Below are 21,350 nucleotides of genomic sequence, written 5' to 3' on the forward strand. Positions count from 1 at the left end.
GTGCACTGCTATGGTTCGAACCTCGGATCAAGCCGTTGTAATTTCGAGTCCCGCTTGAATTGAATAGATATTTATTTGGCTTCAGTATTTCTAAATCGATATTAATGATCGATGCTGAATTCGATTTCAATATCCATGTACTGCACGAACAACGATCCAAATGAGAGGATAAATGCATAGACAGAGCTCTCGATCGATCGATCGATTGATGATCGAAATATATCGATGTTTTACTTTGTTGGAATGTAAATATAAAGCTTTCTATGCAAATCTATACAAGTTTTAAGATTGGCAACTCTAATCACCAACTGAGTAAATAGTGATACTAGATCAGGAATTTTCTCCTCAAATTTGGGTAGATTTTTAACAATAAAGGAAGCAGACGTGTGCTTAACGTAGGCCTACAATATAAGTGTTTTAATCTTTATTGTACGGTCGTTTAATTATGTATATATTTATGTATCGACAGCGAGATAAAATAATAATGCTACATTTCCAGTTTTCATCATATCATTTTATTCTAAAATTTCTTGACATATATTTATTTTTCTACATAAAATTAATGTAGTTGCTAATTGTCAATTTGTGACAACAAGAACAGACTTTCTACTTTAACCATACAAGAATCGTTGAAGAGTTGACTTTAAAAACATAATCAGATTCACAACTCAAAAAAAAGTTAAATAGTACTTTTTTTTGAGTCACCAATTAAATATGGCAACTTTTCGATATCCTCCAGTACCCATGCCATTACCATACCAATCTGTAACAATAGCATTGAACGTGTGTGTTCGTAAAATTAAATAATTTATTTATAACCATAACAGCTTTTTTCGTCAACTCTCACAAGTACTGTTATAAATCAAGCGCCTTAAAAATACCATCAGGATACAGATGTACATTGATGAATTTATCGTAGAAAACTTATATTTTGGACTAAATTTGAAGTAGTTATAGATAGTCATATAGCAACACTCGAACAGAGTGCCACAGAGTATGTTAACAATATCTGTTTGGAATTAATAATAATTTCATTTATTTCTGATTTCGTCTGAATCTAAAATTTAAACTTCAATACCAACTTGAAATAAATAAACCACATTATGTTATATTTAAACCAATGACTAATAAAAATGAATAAAAACTATGAAAGATGTACACATTGTAATCGGCGTAAGTGGCTTACAACAGGATGCCTTCGAAAATGGATAAAACCAATGGAATGTAAACATTTTCAACGAACAATTGATAGCAAACGAGATTTCTCTAGTACAGAAATTAATTGTGTATTTCTACCAGAACGCAAAACACCAATGAATACGAATAAATTTGTGAAATTTTGGAAGAACAAATTGTTTATTACTGGTAGTGTAAGATCTTTGCAAAGATATTTTGGAAACAAAACGGGTGGTGAACATATTTGCAATTTCAATAAAAGTAGTTACCCTTCGTCATCTACGGAAAAATGTATTGGATCTCATAGTAACTGTGAAAATAAAAAAGATCTTGAACCTAGTAAACAGACAATGAAATGTCAACATGCTGAGGGCCATTCAGTCCTACGTGGTCATCATCAACATGCGTCTGTGGAAACTTGTGCTATATATTGTCAATTATCTAAGTAAGCATCTCACTTATGATTACACTTGAATTTTAAGGGTTCTGAAACGAAAAGGTAAAGATTTCCTTTACCCTTCCTGTTACTTTGTATGTATGTATGATATTAAAAGTTAGATATGCATATTTATAGATGTTGCAGTATATGTCTTTCATTCCATTATTCATAATAGAATATTGTGACCCTCTTATGCTGGCTATGATTTCCTCAATATATATGATTTTTAATGGTTAAAATAGTCTTACAATCCTACTATACCTTCTTCCATGAGTAGAAAATCTTTAATAACCATAAATATAGAAGATGTATGTTTTTGCCTGGGGAACTTGCACTCTATTGGAACACTGGAGACCAAGTGATATATCTCAGCTTTTTTAATCCTGTAAGAACTTAGTCATTCTGTGATTTAGTCTAGAGAATCTTGAAGCTTGGTTTAATTTATTTTGCCTGTGATCAATTACAGCTGAATAATATATTCAATGTGACACAGAGTACACTAACCTGTGGTATTGAAGTATAGGTAGTATGAAAATTTGTTAAGTCTTAATTAACAATGCTTTACTGCTATATACTTTTTAGTAGATATGTAGGGCATATCTAAGCATTACTATGAGAAATAGAAATATGAGTTTAAGACATAATAAATCTTGCAGATGTGATTTGATTCTGAAGCAATATTTGTCAATAAAATAAACTGTTAATTTAACTTGAGGAAAATCACTTTATATCTAGTGCTAATAATATCTTGTATACATAATACCGCAAATAAAATATTGTTATATTATTCTAGTGATTAACTATTAATATGATAGTCTGATTACTTTATCTTCTGAGTAAATAAATTCCAATGTTGATTTTTCTTCCAGACATGGTTGGTATTGGGGAGGAATAACATCAAGTGAGGCTGAAGAATTATTAGCTGGTCAGCATGATAATGTTTTCCTTGTACGTGACTCATTTGACTCTCGGCATATATTGTGTGTATCATTCCGATGTGTTGGACGAACTCTGCATGCTCGCCTAAGGCATGCCAATGGACTTTTCTCTTTGAATAATGAGACATTTGTACCAGCAAATAGAATATCAGAACATTGTGCTGCTGTGGATGTCCGGTCAAATTTATTTGAGATGCCAGTGAAATTGGCTAGACCATTAAACAGGTATTTTTCATTATAATACATTGCCAATTAGTCTACTATGTAACTATTGTAAAACTGAGGCCTATCATGGAAATTAGAAGATATCTGATGTGCAAGCAGATATACAATGTGCTATTATCGGTCCTAGTATGGTGTAAGATTACTAGCAACACCAAGAACAAATATGATATATTTGTACAACAGTATAGGGATATACACAGCTATATATATACAGCAAGGTAGTAGTAGTAGGCTAAATTCTCCTCTTCTGAGGTATTGTGGTGAATGTGTGCCCCACATTTGAATAGTGGGATGATAATGGGTTATAGTGAGATTAGAAACTACTATAAACAATTTAAGAAATGTAGTGTAAATGGGTAATTATCTCTCCATTTTAGAATATCTATGATAGTATGAGATGTGTTACTACTTCATTTATTTGTTCCTCATACTGTCTTGGTAGTGAGTTAGTGAGCATAGGTACAGGTGGAATATTTGTATTACTGCCTAGTTATATTTAATTGATCATTATAGTGATATATGGGCTTATATTAATTCCAGTCACACAAGGCACAGTACATTAAAGCCAAATCAAAGTTATGCCAAGACAATAGTATATATATAGCCTGTTGCCACAGACACACGATAAGCAATATGCAAGTATTGTTTTGATAGATAAAGATTTCATATGATCAAAGGTGTTGTGTAGGTTATCAACTTAACATACTAGTATATTCTAAGTACTCAATTAATTATTTAGAATAGCATGTCTCCTTTAAAATTTGGTTCCTTCCACATTGATACTTTTTATATAATAGTATTGTCATTATATTTACCTGTTATGATTAAAGACAATCACAAGAATTTCAGGAATGAATATTTAGAATCCTCTGAATTTTGTGTAATGCAATTACAAAACAGAATTTTGTGAATATCCACAGAAACTAGGGTGATGTCTGTAGTCTCCTTCTACTGAAATACTTTAAATTCAAAGTATTTGTAATATTCAATATTTGTTTCCAGATTTGCGAGACTGGATTCTCTACAAATGATCTGCAGATTTGTCATACGTCAAACAGTTTCAGCGAATGTATGGGAGAGGTTGCCTTTACCGCCAAACTTAATATTATATGTATCTCTGGGTAGTGATTATATAGTCCCCTCATAGCTAATACATATTGTAATACTGTGCCTTCAGAGTCAAACCACTCCTTGTAAATTAAGCCTATTTACATATAACGGACTGTCATTTATTATGACTACTATTACATTATTATATGTAGAAAGTGTTCATAAATTTTATACAAAAATTATTTTATTAATAAAAATAATTATAATGCATGTTCTGTTTTGATAACCTGTTTAGGTTGAATTAAGTGCAATTAAAAGAATGGTAACATTTAACATTTTATTAAACAGAAACAAATGCATGTCACCAATGGATCTTGTAATAACATTTATCATAAACATATGATAATAATTCTATTATAATCTTCAAACTACTTCAGTGTATTTATTCCTAAAATATTTTTGGCCTGAAATAAAATAAGTTATAGTTGAGATTAATGTAAAATAACAATTATTTACATATGGGATGACATTTTTGCGGTACGGAGAAAATTGTGGTAAAAATATAAAGCAGAAATGAGCTTTTGTGTTCTTTTTGATTAAATTATGTCAATAAAAAGATATGACGAATAAATTTTCTCATGTGTTTATACCATATAAGCGAAAGCCGCTTAACTCGCGAAAATAAAAAATACTTTGTAGGTTTGTGTGTAGCACGGTGTAGGGTGTGTTTACTACTTACGCCGCGCTATATAGAACGTGAAGGTTGCAATTTTTGACTGTTCAGAAAAAAAATATAGCCCGTTGTATTATTTGTGTCTGTCTACATACGGAATTTTTAATTTATATAATATTTATGCTCTATTTTTCTCCGAACGGCATAAAAATCATCCGCTATAGATAAAAAAAGAAAAACTTATTTTTAATGGTTAATAATGGAATGGTGCACCTGCACGCGCTAAAATGATAGGATGACCATGAGACCAGGTCAGTTATCCCACTAATATCAGGTATGTTATCCCAATAACGTAATGAAATCACATTAAATTAACCACGATGGTTTCCAGAAGAAATCGCGTGCAGGTCGACCTGACACGCCTGATACATTGCTCCTTTTGCTAGCAATAGCAGTGGGATCCTTATTCATATTAGGATCCATCCTCTTCCCACACTGGTTTTATATGTGAGAATGGGACAGGTGCAACATCGCAAATATAATTAAAGACTATTTTTCAGCTTCAGGGGTGCAAGCGAGGAAGGCAAAGATAATGGTATTACTTATGAAATGTATTACAAAGAATCTATGACCTTTGCAGTGACTTGTTACTTGAAGATAAGATAGGGTCAATGAAGTACTATGAGTACTATGACATATTATGATCACTGTGATACTGTTAGATTGCTATTAACTACATTATGCACACAATTTAATCGTCTCTTGGTTAGTGTTTAAGACATTGTAAAAAGGTGATAGGTGCTTCTAATAGCATTCATGACTAGCATCTCGCAACATCTGTGCTATTCTGTCAATTTTCTAACACCTAATTATCAGTTATTCCAAATGATTACTATACAATGTGTAGCGAAATAAAACCTCAGCAAAATACAATATATATACATATATGTACATTAAATTTTGCATATTTCGTTTCCTAAGTTTCCATATATATAGAGCATTTTGAAGTAATAATTTATAAATATCTAATTTTTTTTAGAGAATAGAATAGAAAAATTTACACAATTTAGATGTTGCAGGTCTTTCTTAATTGGTCTTAACTAATACCTTGACCTTAAATAATATTGAACTGATTTCTTACTGTTACAAATGCAGCTGTTAGTGTTTGTGGAGCTGCAGATACTGGACTCATGTTGATGGCCGTTTGAATTAATTGGGCATCTCTAATTCGCGATGATACAAAACTTTTGGTTGCACTATGGTCTTGACTCTTATCTGTTAAGTAAAACAATTCGGTAGCTTTATATATTCCCGCTAAACCTACCCGCCGTATGTACCAATTGAACTGAAATTAAAAGAAAAAATATATTATGACATGATACTATTCTAAATGAAAAATATTAGTACGTATAATTAGTAAAAATCACGACATCTTACCATGTTCTATTTTTATTGAGTTCTCGGCAGTATTTCAACCGCCATGATCATCTCGTGATCTTTACTAATTATACGTATAAATAATGACCGCGTAAAATTTAAAACAGTATACAAAAAATATTAAGTCTGCAAATGTCTTACGTCCACACTCCGGTCGCCTGAATGGTAGCAAATATCATCTACTAAAGATAGCAAAGTGGCTAGACAGTTTGGTACATTATTTGGAAGTGCTTGAATAGCCATTGCCTTTGGCCAGGTTTCTCTGAAAATTAATTAAATTCAACTTAAATAACCATATTTTATGATTATTATTTACTTATATCTTAGTATTTAGGTATATTGGCAACCAATGTGGTAGAGAGAGACTACTGCTGTCTCTAGGATTCATTTGGATTGTTATCGATGGTTCCGTCACCGGAAAGTTATCAATTTTAGTTTTTTTTGTGTTGGACATATGGAACTTAAGATTTTTAGGTACAAATTATACTCTAAAGGTAGTTGAAATCTGTAGCCTAACTTATATAGTCAAGTCAGGTAGTTTTTTTTTTGTTAACCACTATGCCGCGATGATCCTAAATGTATTACTTTTTCGTAATGTATACTTATTAAACGTGTGAAATTATTAAAATAAAATTAATACCTGAACATGCGACTTCGTTCGCGTGGTATTTAATTTTATTGTTCTAAAATAAAAGAATTTTTCTACAATCAAAGTAGCCTCTCAAAGTTACTCCTTATTACATGAGCTGTATGCATGAACAATAAAAGTCCCGACAAAATTTCAGACATTTCAAAGATTAGCCGGAACGAATAAACAGACAGACAAAAATTGTAAAAAATGTTATGTTGGTGTATTTATATTCATATGCATATAGTAAAAAACGGTTTTGAAATATTACAAAAAGACACTCCAATTTGATGTATATGTATAGATAGATATAACGCTGTGACAGATGAATAAACAAAGTCGTACCATTCTTTTACCTTTTCGGTTCGTATCATAACAAAAAATATATTGATTCCAGCCATTTCAATTTGGAAAAGACTTACTTGTAAGGATCTATCATTAAAAGTCTTGTTATGATGGCATTTTCAATGAACTTAACAGGTACTTTAGGCTCCTTCACTTCCTCTTTTGGCCACTGAATAAAAGAATAAAATATTATCAATTATATATGTATAAATGAAACTACAAAACTAACTGTCTAAAAGACATGACGTGTTGGTTAAAAAGGCACTTACACTTTTCATTTTTTGTACAAGGTAATCATTACATCTCACATTAAAATAATGAACTAGGTCTGCTCCTCCATTGGGAAATAAGCCATGTGTGATACCTGGATAGCCAGCTGCTTCAGCACCTGCGCTAATAGATTCAATAGACCACCCTGATTTTGGTACAAATTCTAAAGCTTTTTCCAAAATACGATTCTTTATATTCTCCTCATATTGCTGTTCCTCATATTCAGTTGCAGCTATGGCTACCTTTACTTCTGATTCTGGCAGGGACTGACAATAGTTTCTAAATAATTTTGGAGTTTGTTGATTGATCGATACAGATATAATGGGCAGTATATATCTGTGTCCGCTCCTCAGTGCTGTTAACAAAACGATTAATTCTGTGAGAATCTTATTTGTCCACATTAATAGGAACCTTGGAATAATTTTCTAAAGTTATTATTATTGCTATAAATGAAAGAAGTTAAAATTGAATGAATATATTTATTGCAAAATATAAAAATAATCACATTAGATCTGGATTTTGTTTATATGTGTTAATACATTCAGACAAGCGAGCTATGAGACCCTCAATCAGATGAAAAGCATTGAGTGCTGAGTGTATTATTTCTTTTTTGTTTTCTGTTGGAATTTTATCCAACATATTTCCTCCGACATTGATTGTGACATTAGCTGAATCTTCTAATAGGTTTTTTTCTTCTTCTATATCTTTTAATTTTACTTCATAGTGAGCTTTAGACATATTTAGCCCAGTTCTTAATTTATTTAAGTAGTCTGATTGAATTGTAGAGAAACAATCCTGAATTCCAGTAACATTTTTAGTATCTTTTAAAACCAAATATCTCAAAAGGTTTAGTGAAGATATAATTTGATCTGCTAATTCAACTAAATCTGACTCTTCACCATATGGCAAGAAACAAATCCTTTTAATCATATGCAAGAGGTGGGTTCCAGTAAAACATTCAGGTAAAACAGGATCTTTAAATGCTTCATCGATAGAATTCTTATATAATGTTATGGCATAACCAATCATACCCGAGTGGTTTGCAACACCTATTAAATATTTAATTAACATACACCTTCCTTTATAATCATACTTATTAATATGGCACCCTAACAAGTTTAGTGCATTTTTACGAATTGACTGATAAGTTGAATAAATAGCAACATTTGACAATGTTTTACACAAATCAAAATGTATGGTTGAAGCCAATAGAGTGTGTGATACATTTCCAGCAAGTCGCTTCAAAATTGCTTCACATAAGACAAGTCCTTTAGATAGGGGTCCATACTCAGTAAAGTCTAATAAATGAACAACTGATAAAAGTAGAGTGTTGACAACATACTCAGTACTATAAACATAAGGTATTGAATTTTCAGGCAGTATAAAATGCCCTGAAAATGCAGCATAATACAATCCCGAGAGAGTGGTAATATTCAGTTTGTCTCTGTGGTCATAAGGACACATTCCTTCTTCATTATCTTCATTTTTTGATTTTGACTTTTGCTTTGCCTTGTAACAAATTTCCAAATAGTCCAAAAATTTTAATATATTATTTTCGAGAATACAAATATCTTGCATAATTATATTACAGCATTCCCATGCTTCACTTTTAGCACTTGATTCAGGATCCATGTCAACAAAGATTAGAGGTTTCCCAAGGAGACTTATAAGAAAAGCATTCATTATTTGTTTTGTTCTTACATTGGGCTGTGTTGATAGCTCTGATTTGAATGTACTATAAAATGAAGGCAACATTGCATAAACTTTAATAATTCGCCTAACATTAGGCTCAGAATCCAATAACAAACGCTCTTTAGCATCTAATTGGTACTCAGGAGTTGGTATATTTTTAATATAAGTGAATATAGAATTGAAACACCATTCTAAGAATCTTTCTTTTTTCGTTGTTACTTTATGTAAAAGTTGTTGCAATGGTGTCAATATAATACTAAGTTGTGCATCATTCTTAGCCAATTCAATTTGTTCAATAAACTCTAAGAGACCTTCTTCTGGTAAAACCTTCTGTATAATAATAGTCAACAGCTCCTCGCAAGCACCATATAAAGATGGCTTAATTACAATAGTTTCATCTTGTATTTTTCCTATGACAACTGATATCAAATCCCAACAGTTATCTTTAAAAGTACCTTCATAATTTTGTTCACTAGATACATTAATAGACTCTTTATACTTTCCTGCATCCAATAGTTTCGAAATGTGTTCCACAATATCTATACTCTGTTCCATGGTTGAGGTTGTAATAAAGAGTTCGTAATCCAAAGAACTCTGAAATTAAGTGTCCAAATTACGTTATCAATATTTAAATATAGCAGGGATAAATTCAAACGATGCCGTTTCTTTTCACAACACGCTAAAAGAGGAAACATTAGGTTAAACGTAATATAAATTACGAATACTTACACAGTAATACTTTTGATAAATTCCTCATCATTATTGTTCGCTTAAAGCTAACTAAATTGCCAATTAGTTATTTATTATATTTGGATATTATCCAATACTTTCTTTCTCTGTATATTTTCGCCACGCTTAAATCAAAATAATTATCTCTATTTCTCGATGTTATTTACATTACATCAGAATTAACATGGAAGAAAATAAAATATTTTAGTTCATATCTACTGTAATAATATACTTTTCTTTTAAATTTCCTCAATTTTCATAGGAAAATGACAAATTGTCAAAAAATTGTGAAAAAAAATAAATACTGTTAGCACTTGGCAACACAAGGAGTGTTGCTTACTATAGGGCAAAGAATATACTACTCAAGAGAAGAATGACGTCTCCGTATTAAAAAATTGCAACCACGACCTTACGCACTTATACTACTAGCGCCGTACCGGATTAGCACTGAATACTTTTTGAAGAAAAGCGAAATAGCGGGATATTTGAAAATTATCGTGGCGGGATATTTAAAAATTATTGTAAATAATTGGCCCCCTTGGCGGGAAATTCAAAGTTTATTTTTAAATCCCGCCATTATTGACTGCCGACTCAAGACGGATCCGGTGGTCTGCGATGGTTGATAAACGTGGTAAGCGCGGAATGTAAAATATTATAGCTCGGTGAAATATATTTATCAACATTCTGCCGTTACTACGTTTACCATCCATCAGAGTCCTCCCGCCGGTGGGGTTAGATTTGTAGCAAATCACAATTAAAATTAGCAAAAATAAAAAAAAAGAGTAAATACATGAGAAATGACACATTTATTTAGATAAATATTAATAGTTCATTAAAATGATTATGCATGCTAAAAGCTTTCAATTCTATATCATTCTATTTTATACAGTAAAATAACACTGGAACAAATTTTAGTACTTTTTGAAGTAACAGACAAAATAAAGAATAATATGTTCTACAACAGGCCGTTACAGGACATATCATTTTTAATTTTGACGTTTATAACAAAATGCAATCTTTCATTTTTTTGATGATATTTTAAAGTTGCATATAAACAAATTAAAAATATTTATTTAATTTAATTTGAATGTAGCAAGATGTAGTTATTTTAATTTTTGCCAGTGCCTCAATCAGTTAACTTAGCATGCAAATTTATTATATATAGTTTTAATGTTGTGTAAAACAGAATTTTTTAATGTTAGTGTCAATAGAATAGAAAATCCTTTATTCAAATAAACTTACATTGAAGTACTTTTAAATAGATACCACATTTTTTTTTCAATCTACCGCTCATTCGGTAAGCTGTCTCAACACAAGAAGAATGAACAAGGAAATTGCGTGTTGCTCTTTTAAATAATTTTGTTGTAACATTACATTTTTAAGTTGATGTGTGAATACAAACAACCATACATAACCATATTTAAGTAATTTTTAAAAACAGACCTCAGTGATTTATTATTCAATTTATTATAAATATTTATACAGTATAAATAACTGTTACTGTCATAAGCTATATTCATATCTTTTGTAACACAAGATGGTTAATAAAGAAATTATAAAATTATTTTTATATTTACAAAAAAGGAAAGCGAGGAATGTGGTGTGCACAATGATTATATAATGGGGTACATATGGTTCAACACATTCCGCCATATGTGAAGACACGCATATTTTATATTAATAATTATATTAATTATACTTCTGTAAATAGTTACATAATTCCAGATAGCACATTACAGTATACAGTTAAAAAGTAAAAATTATTATGATAAAAGTTAAAAATGGTTATATATTATTGTTTATATATCAATATTATTCTTATTTTAATGTCATTATGCTAATATATCAAATTCGTAATTCATTTTACCATTCATACCTTCAAACTCTTTTTTTATTGTATAATATTTCAAAATATTTCAAGACATTTCACGAATCAAGGCATTTTGTTCTTTGAAATGTTCTTTATAAATGAGTGAGACCTCATTTCATTTACATCTTTAAAAATTAAAACGAATGAGTTCACTTACTTAAAACATTAAATACAATTCTCATTTATTTTGTAAAATCTTCATCTTTCTTTCTAACGCTCTCTTTTTCTCATCTTCATCCATTTCTCCATTTTTAATTATAATGTACCTTTTAACACATATATAAAATATACTATTTTGAATGTGCCGTTTATTACTTTCAAAATGATTTACACAAGTATTTAAAAAGCTAAAATCAAAAGAACCCAAAGATGTCATTATATTTGTTCGTATTTGTGGAGTGTGTGCATTGTTTTTCAAATAATTATTAATTACTATGGCACACTTTTCTACACATACTACCACATTTTTATTTATATAATTTAATGACGTGTTTGAAGTTTCATATTCCTTAAAGCTGGTAAATATGTGAATTGCTTCAATATTTTTTGTCACATAAATATTTAGGCAATCTTTACATTCATTGTGCCTCAGTTTCTTAAATATTAAGCCGCATATATATGCACAAGCTTGACCTTCAGGGGTAGCTTGGTCCATTGCTTCCACTGTATTAGCTAATAATGTTTCTACATTATCAGCTGATACAGTATGTTCAGTATATGTTTGTTGCTCCTGTTCCAAGTTCGATGTTAAAAATGGGAGCAAATTATTTGCTAAAGTAGCACTGTCATCTTCGCAATTTGTATTTTGTCCAGAGTGTCGTAAATTTGTAATTATAGCCGTTTTAATACCTGCCACAAATTGGGAAATTGTCGGATTCGTATTTGACCCACAATGATATCGGATGCATCCAAAACAATTTTCTAAAGGGTCTTGATTCAGGCGACGCGTGGACAAGCTCTTGATTTTTTGGACCTGCAAATTATTCCACAACCTTTCTATGGCATTTAAAGTCTGTATCCATCCGTCTTGAGAAGGAGGAGTTGTCCTGCTACTTAGATATTTCATTGATGATATAAATTTTCGCATATCTTTATAAAGGGCTAAGTGAGGACTCCGCATTGTTAAGTTGCAAGAATATTTTTTTCCTCTACGCAGGTCAGGACTGTCCGCATTAATTGAATCAAATAAATCATCCATTTTTTTAACAAATGTTGCAGTCGCATGGGCTTCGTTTGGAAGTTCATCTGCAAAAAAATACTTTTAAAAGTGATACTGATTTCACAGTAATTTTTTTATAACAATAAAACTTATCGTTTTACTGTGAAATCAGAGGTTGAAGTAAGGTTGAAGACAGACTGGCGTACAAAGTAATTAAAATGGTATAAAAACTTTTATGTAAATAGGTACTTATGTACTTCGTCTGTCTCGAAAAACCAAACATTTATTTTTATTTTATTGTGTTGTAACCACTAATTTGCAGTTTTCAGGTATTATTTTTACTCATCAGACAATTGATTAGTGTTATTTTACAGTATAATTTATAATGGCCACAGTCTTTAAATATAATTGATGAGGGTGCTAAAACATAGTGCATACGTGAAGCTCTTTCGGAAATTAAATTGTATTGTAAATTAAACTTTATTTTCCACAATCAGCCTCATATCTGGGCCGTTGTACGTGTACTCTCAGATACTATTAAACTACATTTAAAAATTCATTTTATAGCACAATCGTTTTATGTTCATTTGTCACTCAAATTATAAAAGATAATAATTAAAAATAACCAAATTCACTTACTAGACGCAATTTTTGCTAATATACCGGCAGCAACAGAGTGACTAAAAACTTGTGCTGCAAGTTTCACTCTCATCTGTTGTTTCATATTAGGATGTATATGATGGTCATTTAATACAGGAGCATAAACAAAATTTGCGTTATTTTTGTCTTGATTATAAAATTGTTCAATGTGACTCCATTTGACTATGCCTAAAAACAAAAAGAAAATTAATCAAAGTCTAACACCTAAAATTATTTACTAAATATTTGTCATATTTAAAATTCTATACCTACACTGTTATTTTATACAGGTTACACCTGTATTAAAAAAAACTGATACGTATATATTACTTACCTTTAATACTTGCATCTTGTGACTCTAAATCTGTTATACATTCAATATTATGCTTCATTAAGAGATTGCGAGTGCATTTTAATAAATGAGGTGGATCTAGCACTGTTACTATTTCCCTTTGATCATGTATGAAGTAGGGTTCTGCAGGTGAAGCACCAAGTGTTTTCAACACTTTCAAGTTAACGGTTGATAAGTCGCACACAGTTGCGACTATAATAATATTGTAATTAAAGCATTCCGTAAGTATCTGAAAGAATAAAACCAATAGTTTAGTAGTTGTGTTAGGTTATACATACATGTACGGTTATACTACATAAATAAATAAAATTATTACCTCTTTCAAAATTACTGTCATTCTATCTGCGGTTAATATGTTCGAAAAGTAAAATGCTATGGGCTGTTTCCATTTTTTTCGAATTCCCGCAAGCATAAAAACGAGGGCTTTATTGGCAACTGTACCGTTTCTACCATGGTTGCCATGGTCTTGATAGCCTTGTATTATATCATTTTTCCTATCATAAAATAAGTGTTTTCTGATACTCATCTCATCAAACGATAGAATACAGATGTTTTCATGACTTGTTTGTTGTTCACAAACATTCTTTAACGATACAAATATATGTTTGTTTAGGCCTGGTTTTAATGGCACTTTATTCAATAATTTTTTCAAACAACTTTGGCCGGGTAAAGCAAACATACGTCTCAAAAGCCTGTAACAGGCTGGTGATTTTTTGTATATAGCTAACGCCATTATCTTTTGTTCTGTTGTGTAACGTCGTCCTTTTGGTCGTTTTGGACAATTTTTTAATTGACTTTGTAATAAAGTTAAAAAAATTAAAAATTTGATATATTTAAATTACAAAATTTTTGCACATTTTCATCTTCTGATATTTTTTTTATTATATTTATTTTCTTGCTTTTCAACTGTTTTCTTAATCTTATAATTTCCTTAAATTTCCTCTTACATATTTTATATAATTTGTTTTCTCTAGATGTTAATTCTGTACTTTTTCTGACTTGAATTTCGCCTAAAATTCCAGGCTTCCTTTGAATATTTGATGTTGATGGTTTGTTTGAAGCATTATCTGAAGTGCTTTTGGATGTAGATGTAGTCTGAAATGGTACCATACATTTTTTCTATAATACTTAACATAACTGCTGAACTTGCCTCTGGTGTCTTTAATACATATATAATTTAAATAATAGTTTGGAAGTAAAACAAGGGGAAGTATAAATTATATTTCGGCAGATAAATTCAACACAATTATCAAAATTTATTATGCTACAATATCTGTACTATCAACAAATAAAATAAATAATTAGCCTCAACACTACAATTTCAAAGTCAGAGACATTATCAACAACCAATATTGTGCTGTCCCTGCATCCTATAACCATCAATTGAAATTATTTAATTAATTAATTAATGGATCAGGCATCCATTCAAGTATATATTTAATATCTAAATAAGTTCAGTGTAGCCATGTCAGGTGTTACACTCACTACATTAATAGATAATAAACCACATATAAAAAGTATTACTTAAAAATAACGGTAAAAATTATAAATCAATACACATATTTTTGATTCCAATATTGTGTTATTATTTTCACTTTATGACAGACCCTCTATACTGATAGTGGTAAAGACATCAGATCCTAATGATTTACTACTGGCAGGTACCTACACCTGTGGAGACATCGAAAGTTTTGCAAGTAAAACTAAGTACCTATTAATAAAATGGACACAGACCAGTTTTTCGTGGATTTCAGTTTTAAAGATATTATTTTCCTATTATTAAATTTATATTGTGGAATTCTTATTGGGAAAATACATTGCAAATGACATAAGGCATGCTATGTACAGTAATTTATAATAGGTAAAATCTATTTTTATCAAATCAGATTTGATAAAAATAGATTTTAAAAATAGATTGATTTTGATATAAAAAAATAATGAAATGGATCTATCCATTTAGGAGCTATGAAGCAGATATATTAAACTTTATAATAACTCTTTTTTCGTCAGAGTTAAACAGTAGGCATGTATTATCTGAATAATAAAATACATTCTGTAGATTTGAGAGCCGTATTTGTAGAGTGCCTGCTAACGATTATGTAGGTAAATCATAGAAAATAATTATATCTACCTTGTTAATACCCAATACCCAATCAAGTTTATATTACAGATACATATCAATTAGCATACTTTATTACTAAGCACCCATTAGTAATCTAAACTGATTCAGATATAGCTGTTAAATAAAATAGCCCAAACAATAATATAGTTCATGTTAGAATGGAACTATTTTCTTGTATGGAATGCTGTATATGTATGTAAGGTTATCTTATCTGTGATACTACTATTGTATTTTGTATTAATATTTACCTGTTTATGGTATGTAGATTTAGAAGTACTTGGAACATCCACAAAACTTTGCTGCATTGAGGTTGATTCATTTATAGAAGGTGTATGTAAAGTATTTTCAATTACTGACAGAGGGACGGCAGACCTTGGATTATCTGTTGTAGTAGCAGCAGGTTGACTCATATTCTGAAAATTATAGAATATTTCCATCAAAAACAAATTTTACTCAGAATTGGTTGTGGATTGATTGTTAGAAGCGGGTTCGATTACTCACATGTTCCAAACATTTGTACTCATGAATATGGTTGTTTGTATCGGTCTGTGTGTTTTCTATGTACACCATGTATGTATTTACATTTAAAAAAATATAAGTATTTATATCAGTTGTTTAGTACCCATAACACAAGCTCTGCTTACCGTGGGACTAGATGGTGCTTTGTTAATTGTCCAGGATAATTTATTTATTTACATTATATTTTAGGAGACTCATCAGAGTAGATAAACATAATAAACTATTTATTTTTTCATTAACACTTAAAAAATTACATAGAATGAACAACAAGTACAGTATTGTATATGCTTGTTGTGTTGTTTACTCTTTCATATGAACTTAACATTAGTAGCATCCTCAAGAAAGTGACCACTTCCAATATGAAAAGAATGTTATTGTACCTGATTTTCTATATCAGTAATATCAGGAACAGCAAATTTGTTAAGTTTTTGCCGTTGATTGTCATAAAATTGAGACGAATGAAAGTGTCTTCCGCACAAAACTTTGTTTTTATTATAGAGAGTCTTTAAGAACTCCAAAGAGCCCTAGTCTTCATTTGGCCAGCAATATTTAGCCCAAGCACAAGCTCTGCAAATAGAACAAATATTTATTATAATTATCTGTATACCGCTATTACAAAGCAAGCAGTATTAGGTATAAGAATACTATAATGTAAGTGCACCAGATTAATGTATGTATGTGCCTATTGTAAATATATAGGCACATAATGTTGCTATGCATATATTTAATTTTTTTTATATTTGCACTGCCAACAATTGTCTCTCCATATCTGTGGTTGACTGGTAGAAAACACAGCATGGTATTAAGTTCACCAAATATACTTTTATCTTCTGTACTGTGTGCATTAAAGTTATTACATATCAAACTATGGTGTTAAATAGGCATGCAATTTGATAATAATACACCTAAGTCATGGAGGAGCAAGTCATGTTATCATAGATAATCTGTACAACTGATCAACTTATCCACTCTGTTCTATTTATGGAGAATTAATAATTTACAGGTATTTTATGTATCATGTTGCCATAGACCTGAGTGGTAATAAAACATATTTTGTAACTCACTTTGTAATATTTGCAGCTCCAGGATTTGGAAACCTATGGTAGGTCACAGTTACGTCTTCAGCGCGTGTTCTATAACACTTTGCACACTTTCTATAATTATTCCTGTTACTCATTGTTTAAAAATAAACATAGTATATATCAAAGTAAATCAAATAATCTAAATTATCCTAAAAGAAGTTTTATAGTAATAGTTGAAACGTCTTGTCGTAGAACACTAAAACTAAAAACGTCCTTTCACTATTATATTAAAACACTCAAATTCTAAGAAATTGTGGTAGAGATATCAGTTATTAAATGTGGAGAAAATAAATACCACTCAATAGCAGTAATGGCGGTTAAATGCAGACCGGAACCGGAAATCAGAAATAAATAAAACTTTTTGTTATCATAAAGAAGTTTCTTTTTTATTGAGTTGTTTTACGGCCCTGGAAACTTATAAAGAATTATTACGTATTATTGAAATTGCACACGATTTTTTTTCCTAAAAGTGTATATATTAATATTATCGTAAATTTTAATTTTATATGGGTTGCCAATAAAAAATATAATGTCTAAGTAGTATTAGAAAATATTTTATAACTCACTTTGTAGGATTCGGAAATCTATGGTATTTATAATATTTATTTCTGATAGTAATACTAATAATATCAACTAAACTGCCCTTAAATTTGAAATCTTCTACATTAGTTATAATTACTCGTTGCTACCAAGCATGTTATTACGTAATATTTGGTTATCTGTGGTACTATACTAAAAAAGCAATTTAATGAGTTTTGTGGCTAAAGGATAGTACACAAATATAGTAAATAAATACAAATCAATATAACAAAGGATGGAGGTTAAATGCCGACCGGAAATCAGATTTTTGTTTGTCATAAAGAACTGTTACTGTACCAATGTTACCATATTATGTATTGTTGTAATTACAGACTATTTTTATTTTCTAGAAGGGTATACATTAGCACACGCACACATGCTAATCTTTACATGTGTGCACATCAAAAGTTGGTCTATTAAGAGAACCGACCCTGCTATAGGGTGCAGCTTGACGACCTACAGAGGCACTCTAATGGTCTGTGGTTAGTCGAGACACTGTTGACAGCAGAGATGAAATGACATGATACATTCTGTAGTCCATAGTCCATAGATCATAATACAAGAATATACTACTCAAGAGATCATAATACTCTGTAAATTAAAAAATCCATCCTAATAATTTCCTCTCTATTAATATAATTGAATTTATTGAAAGTCTACGTAACTCCAACATATTTATTAATCCAAAATTAGTTCACAATAGCAATTTATATGATTGTAATTTTTTTAAAACCCCCATTTTTATAAATAAGAATTTACACAAAAAATATGTCTATGATTACATATCTCAATGGAACAATTATAGGTATGTGTATACGGATGGAGCTAAAAATAAAGACTGCAAGGCTATTGCTGTTTATGATGACAAGGAAAAAATTTCATTCGGTACAAAAATATCGAATAAATCGAGCATATTTACTGCTGAAGCTATTATTTCAGCTCTTGACTATGTATATTGGTGAAACGAACAATAATGATAAATGGATCATATTAACGGACAGCATGAGTGTCTCGTTGGCCCTTGCGAACGTTTCTTTTAGTAAAACATCTTTTGTTATACAAAATATTCAAAGGAAAATATATGATTTTAAAAAACGCCTTATAATGGATATTAACCTTATCTGGACTCCAGCTCACGTTGATGTCACTGGCAACGAAAAAGCTGATGAACTGGCTAGGTTCGTCACAAACTGTAAAATTCAAGGAAAAGAAAAATACATGTTAATTCCAGCTTCAGACTTTATCGTTGAAATAAGAAAAACAATTAAAACTAAATGGAAACAACAGTGGGAAGAATCCATAAAAGTTAAAGGTAAATGGTTCAGAGAAATACAACAAGAATTTAAACCGCCATGGTTCGTTCAAGGAAAATATGCGGAAAGGAAATTCTATTCAATTTTGTTAGAACGAGGTTTGCAATCGATGTCTAGACTGGCTGGTATGGCAGATGAAGTATGTTTGAATATTTGAAAAGAGAGTGTGTTTTGTCATCTTGTCTGTCGTCGTATTGATGTATCTATAACTTATCTGTATATTGTATTAAATGTGTTTTTATATTATTTTATTTTGATTAGAAATATATTTTGTTTATCTTATTCTACGTTATTTACTTGAACACCACTATAGTTACTCTGTTAACGTGAGAAGTTCGGAGGTAACTTCCCTCACAGTTGATAGCTTTGGCTGCGCAAAATGGTCTACAGATAGACCACATGGATGTCAAAACAGCTTTCTTAAATGGTAATCTCAATGAAGTTGTTTATATGAGGCAACCACCAGGCTTTGAAGAAAAAGGTAAAGAGGATTATGTATGTCTATTAAAGAAATCTTTGTATGGTTTGAAGCAGGCACCACGTTCCTGGAACCTGAAGTTACATACCGAGCTAGAGAGCTTAAACTTCAAGCGCTGCAAGAATGAACCCTGTGTATATACAAGGAGAACAGAGAAGAATTCTATCATCCTTATAGTATATGTAGACGACATTCTTATCCTCTATAATAATTCACAAGAAATGCAAAAAGTTAAAAGTGACTTGATGTCAAAATTTGAAATGAAGGATTTAGGAAAGGCGGAGTTGTTCTTGGGCATGAGGCTCAGACAAGAGAAAGGCCGCATTAAAATAGATCAGGAAGAGTATATAGAAAAACTCTTACGCAAATTTCGGATGGAAGACTGCAAACCAGTTGCCACTCCAGCTGTTCCTGGTCAACATTTTATAAAACCAGACAATATGCATAGGCCAGATGAGAAAGTTCCATATAGGGAACTTATAGGTTCACTCATGTATCTTTCTGTATGTACAAGACCCGATATTGCACACGCAGTGAATTTTATGAGTCAATTTTGCAATTGTTTTGAGGAAGTTCACTGGACAGCAACGAAGAGGATCCTGAGATACCTTAAAGGTACGAAAAGTTTGGGATTGGTATATTACAGGGATGAACGAGGAACAGTTCAAGGTTTCTGTGATGCTGATCATGCACATGATCTAGTCGACAGAAAGTCCTATTCCGGAAATGTATTTAAGATGGCAAAAGGAGCCATTTCATGGCAAAGCACTAAACAAAGAAGTGTTGCCATATCAACCGCTGAGGCTGAATATGTCAGTCTGTCAGAAGCTTCCAAAGAAGCTGTCTTTTTAAAGCGTTTCCTAGAGGAACTCTTGGGTAAGGAAGAGCCACCGCTAACAATCCACTCAGATAGTCAGTCTGCTATAGCGATAGCAAATAATCCAGTACACCATCAGCAAACCAAACATGTGGATGTACGTTATCACTTTGTGCGAGAGACTCTAGAGAATGGAGTAATAGATTTGAAATATTTGGAGACAAAGTTAATGGTTGCTGATATTATGACAAAGACAGTGCATAGAGGCAAGCATGAGTTCTGTCGTAGTGAGATGGGTGTTGTGGATTAGTTTGTGTGTGAGAGGATTGTGAGGAGTATGCTACTGAGAGAAAGTCTGAAGGCAACGATTGAGGAAGAGTGTTAGAACGAGGTTTGCAATCGATGTCTAGACTGGCTGGTATGGCAGATGAAGTATGTTTGAATATTTGAAAAGAGAGTGTGTTTTGTCATCTTGTCTGTCGTCGTATTGATGTATCTATAACTTATCTGTATATTGTATTAAATGTGTTTTTATATTATTTTATTTTGATTAGAAATATATTTTGTTTATCTTATTCTACGTTATTTACTTGAACACCACTATAGTTACTCTGTTAACGTGAGAAGTTCGGAGGTAACTTCCCTCACAAATTTTATGTCGTCTCAGAATTGGACATGGAAGATATAAAAAGCATTTGCATAGGATGAAAATGGTTTCGTCTCCTCTATGTGACTTTTGTTCTACCGACGAAGATCAATCATTAGATCACTTGTTTTTTGACTGTCAACATTTCGCAATCCAGCAATTAATATTTATT

The 21,350-nt window shown here is 31.0% G+C and overlaps 2 protein-coding genes across 3 annotated transcripts; one reads left to right on the top strand and one right to left on the bottom strand.

Moving 5' to 3' along the window:
* The first annotated feature begins 969 nt into the window (after positions 1-969).
* Positions 970-4,067, top strand: LOC131848266 (suppressor of cytokine signaling 5-like). Its single transcript, XM_059198069.1, has 3 exons — positions 970-1,621; positions 2,485-2,778; positions 3,781-4,067. Exons 1-3 carry the CDS (start codon positions 1,134-1,136, stop codon positions 3,923-3,925), a joined length of 927 nt encoding a protein of 308 aa, XP_059054052.1. The 5' UTR covers positions 970-1,133; the 3' UTR covers positions 3,926-4,067.
* Positions 4,068-4,151: 84 nt separating this feature from the next.
* On the bottom strand, positions 4,152-9,822 carry LOC131848265 (ubiquinone biosynthesis protein COQ9, mitochondrial-like). 2 transcript variants are annotated; one of them, XM_059198068.1, is made up of 6 exons: positions 9,603-9,822; positions 7,181-7,536; positions 6,989-7,080; positions 6,080-6,200; positions 5,643-5,846; positions 4,152-4,292 (listed from the first exon to the last, which is right to left on the bottom strand). In XM_059198068.1, exons 1-6 carry the CDS (start codon positions 9,631-9,633, stop codon positions 4,257-4,259), a joined length of 840 nt encoding a protein of 279 aa, XP_059054051.1. In that variant the 5' UTR covers positions 9,634-9,822; the 3' UTR covers positions 4,152-4,256. The 2 variants fall into 2 exon arrangements, with proteins under 2 accessions (XP_059054051.1, XP_059054049.1); XM_059198066.1 differs by lacking the exons at positions 4,152-4,292; positions 5,643-5,846; positions 6,080-6,200; positions 6,989-7,080; positions 7,181-7,536 and adding an exon at positions 7,554-9,467.
* Positions 9,823-21,350: the final 11,528 nt, after the last annotated feature.

The sequence above is a fragment of the Achroia grisella genome, unplaced genomic scaffold, assembly GCF_030625045.1.
Source record: "Achroia grisella isolate CSIRO2021 unplaced genomic scaffold, CSIRO_AGI_Agris_v1 utg546, whole genome shotgun sequence".
Taxonomy (NCBI): domain Eukaryota; kingdom Metazoa; phylum Arthropoda; class Insecta; order Lepidoptera; family Pyralidae; genus Achroia; species Achroia grisella.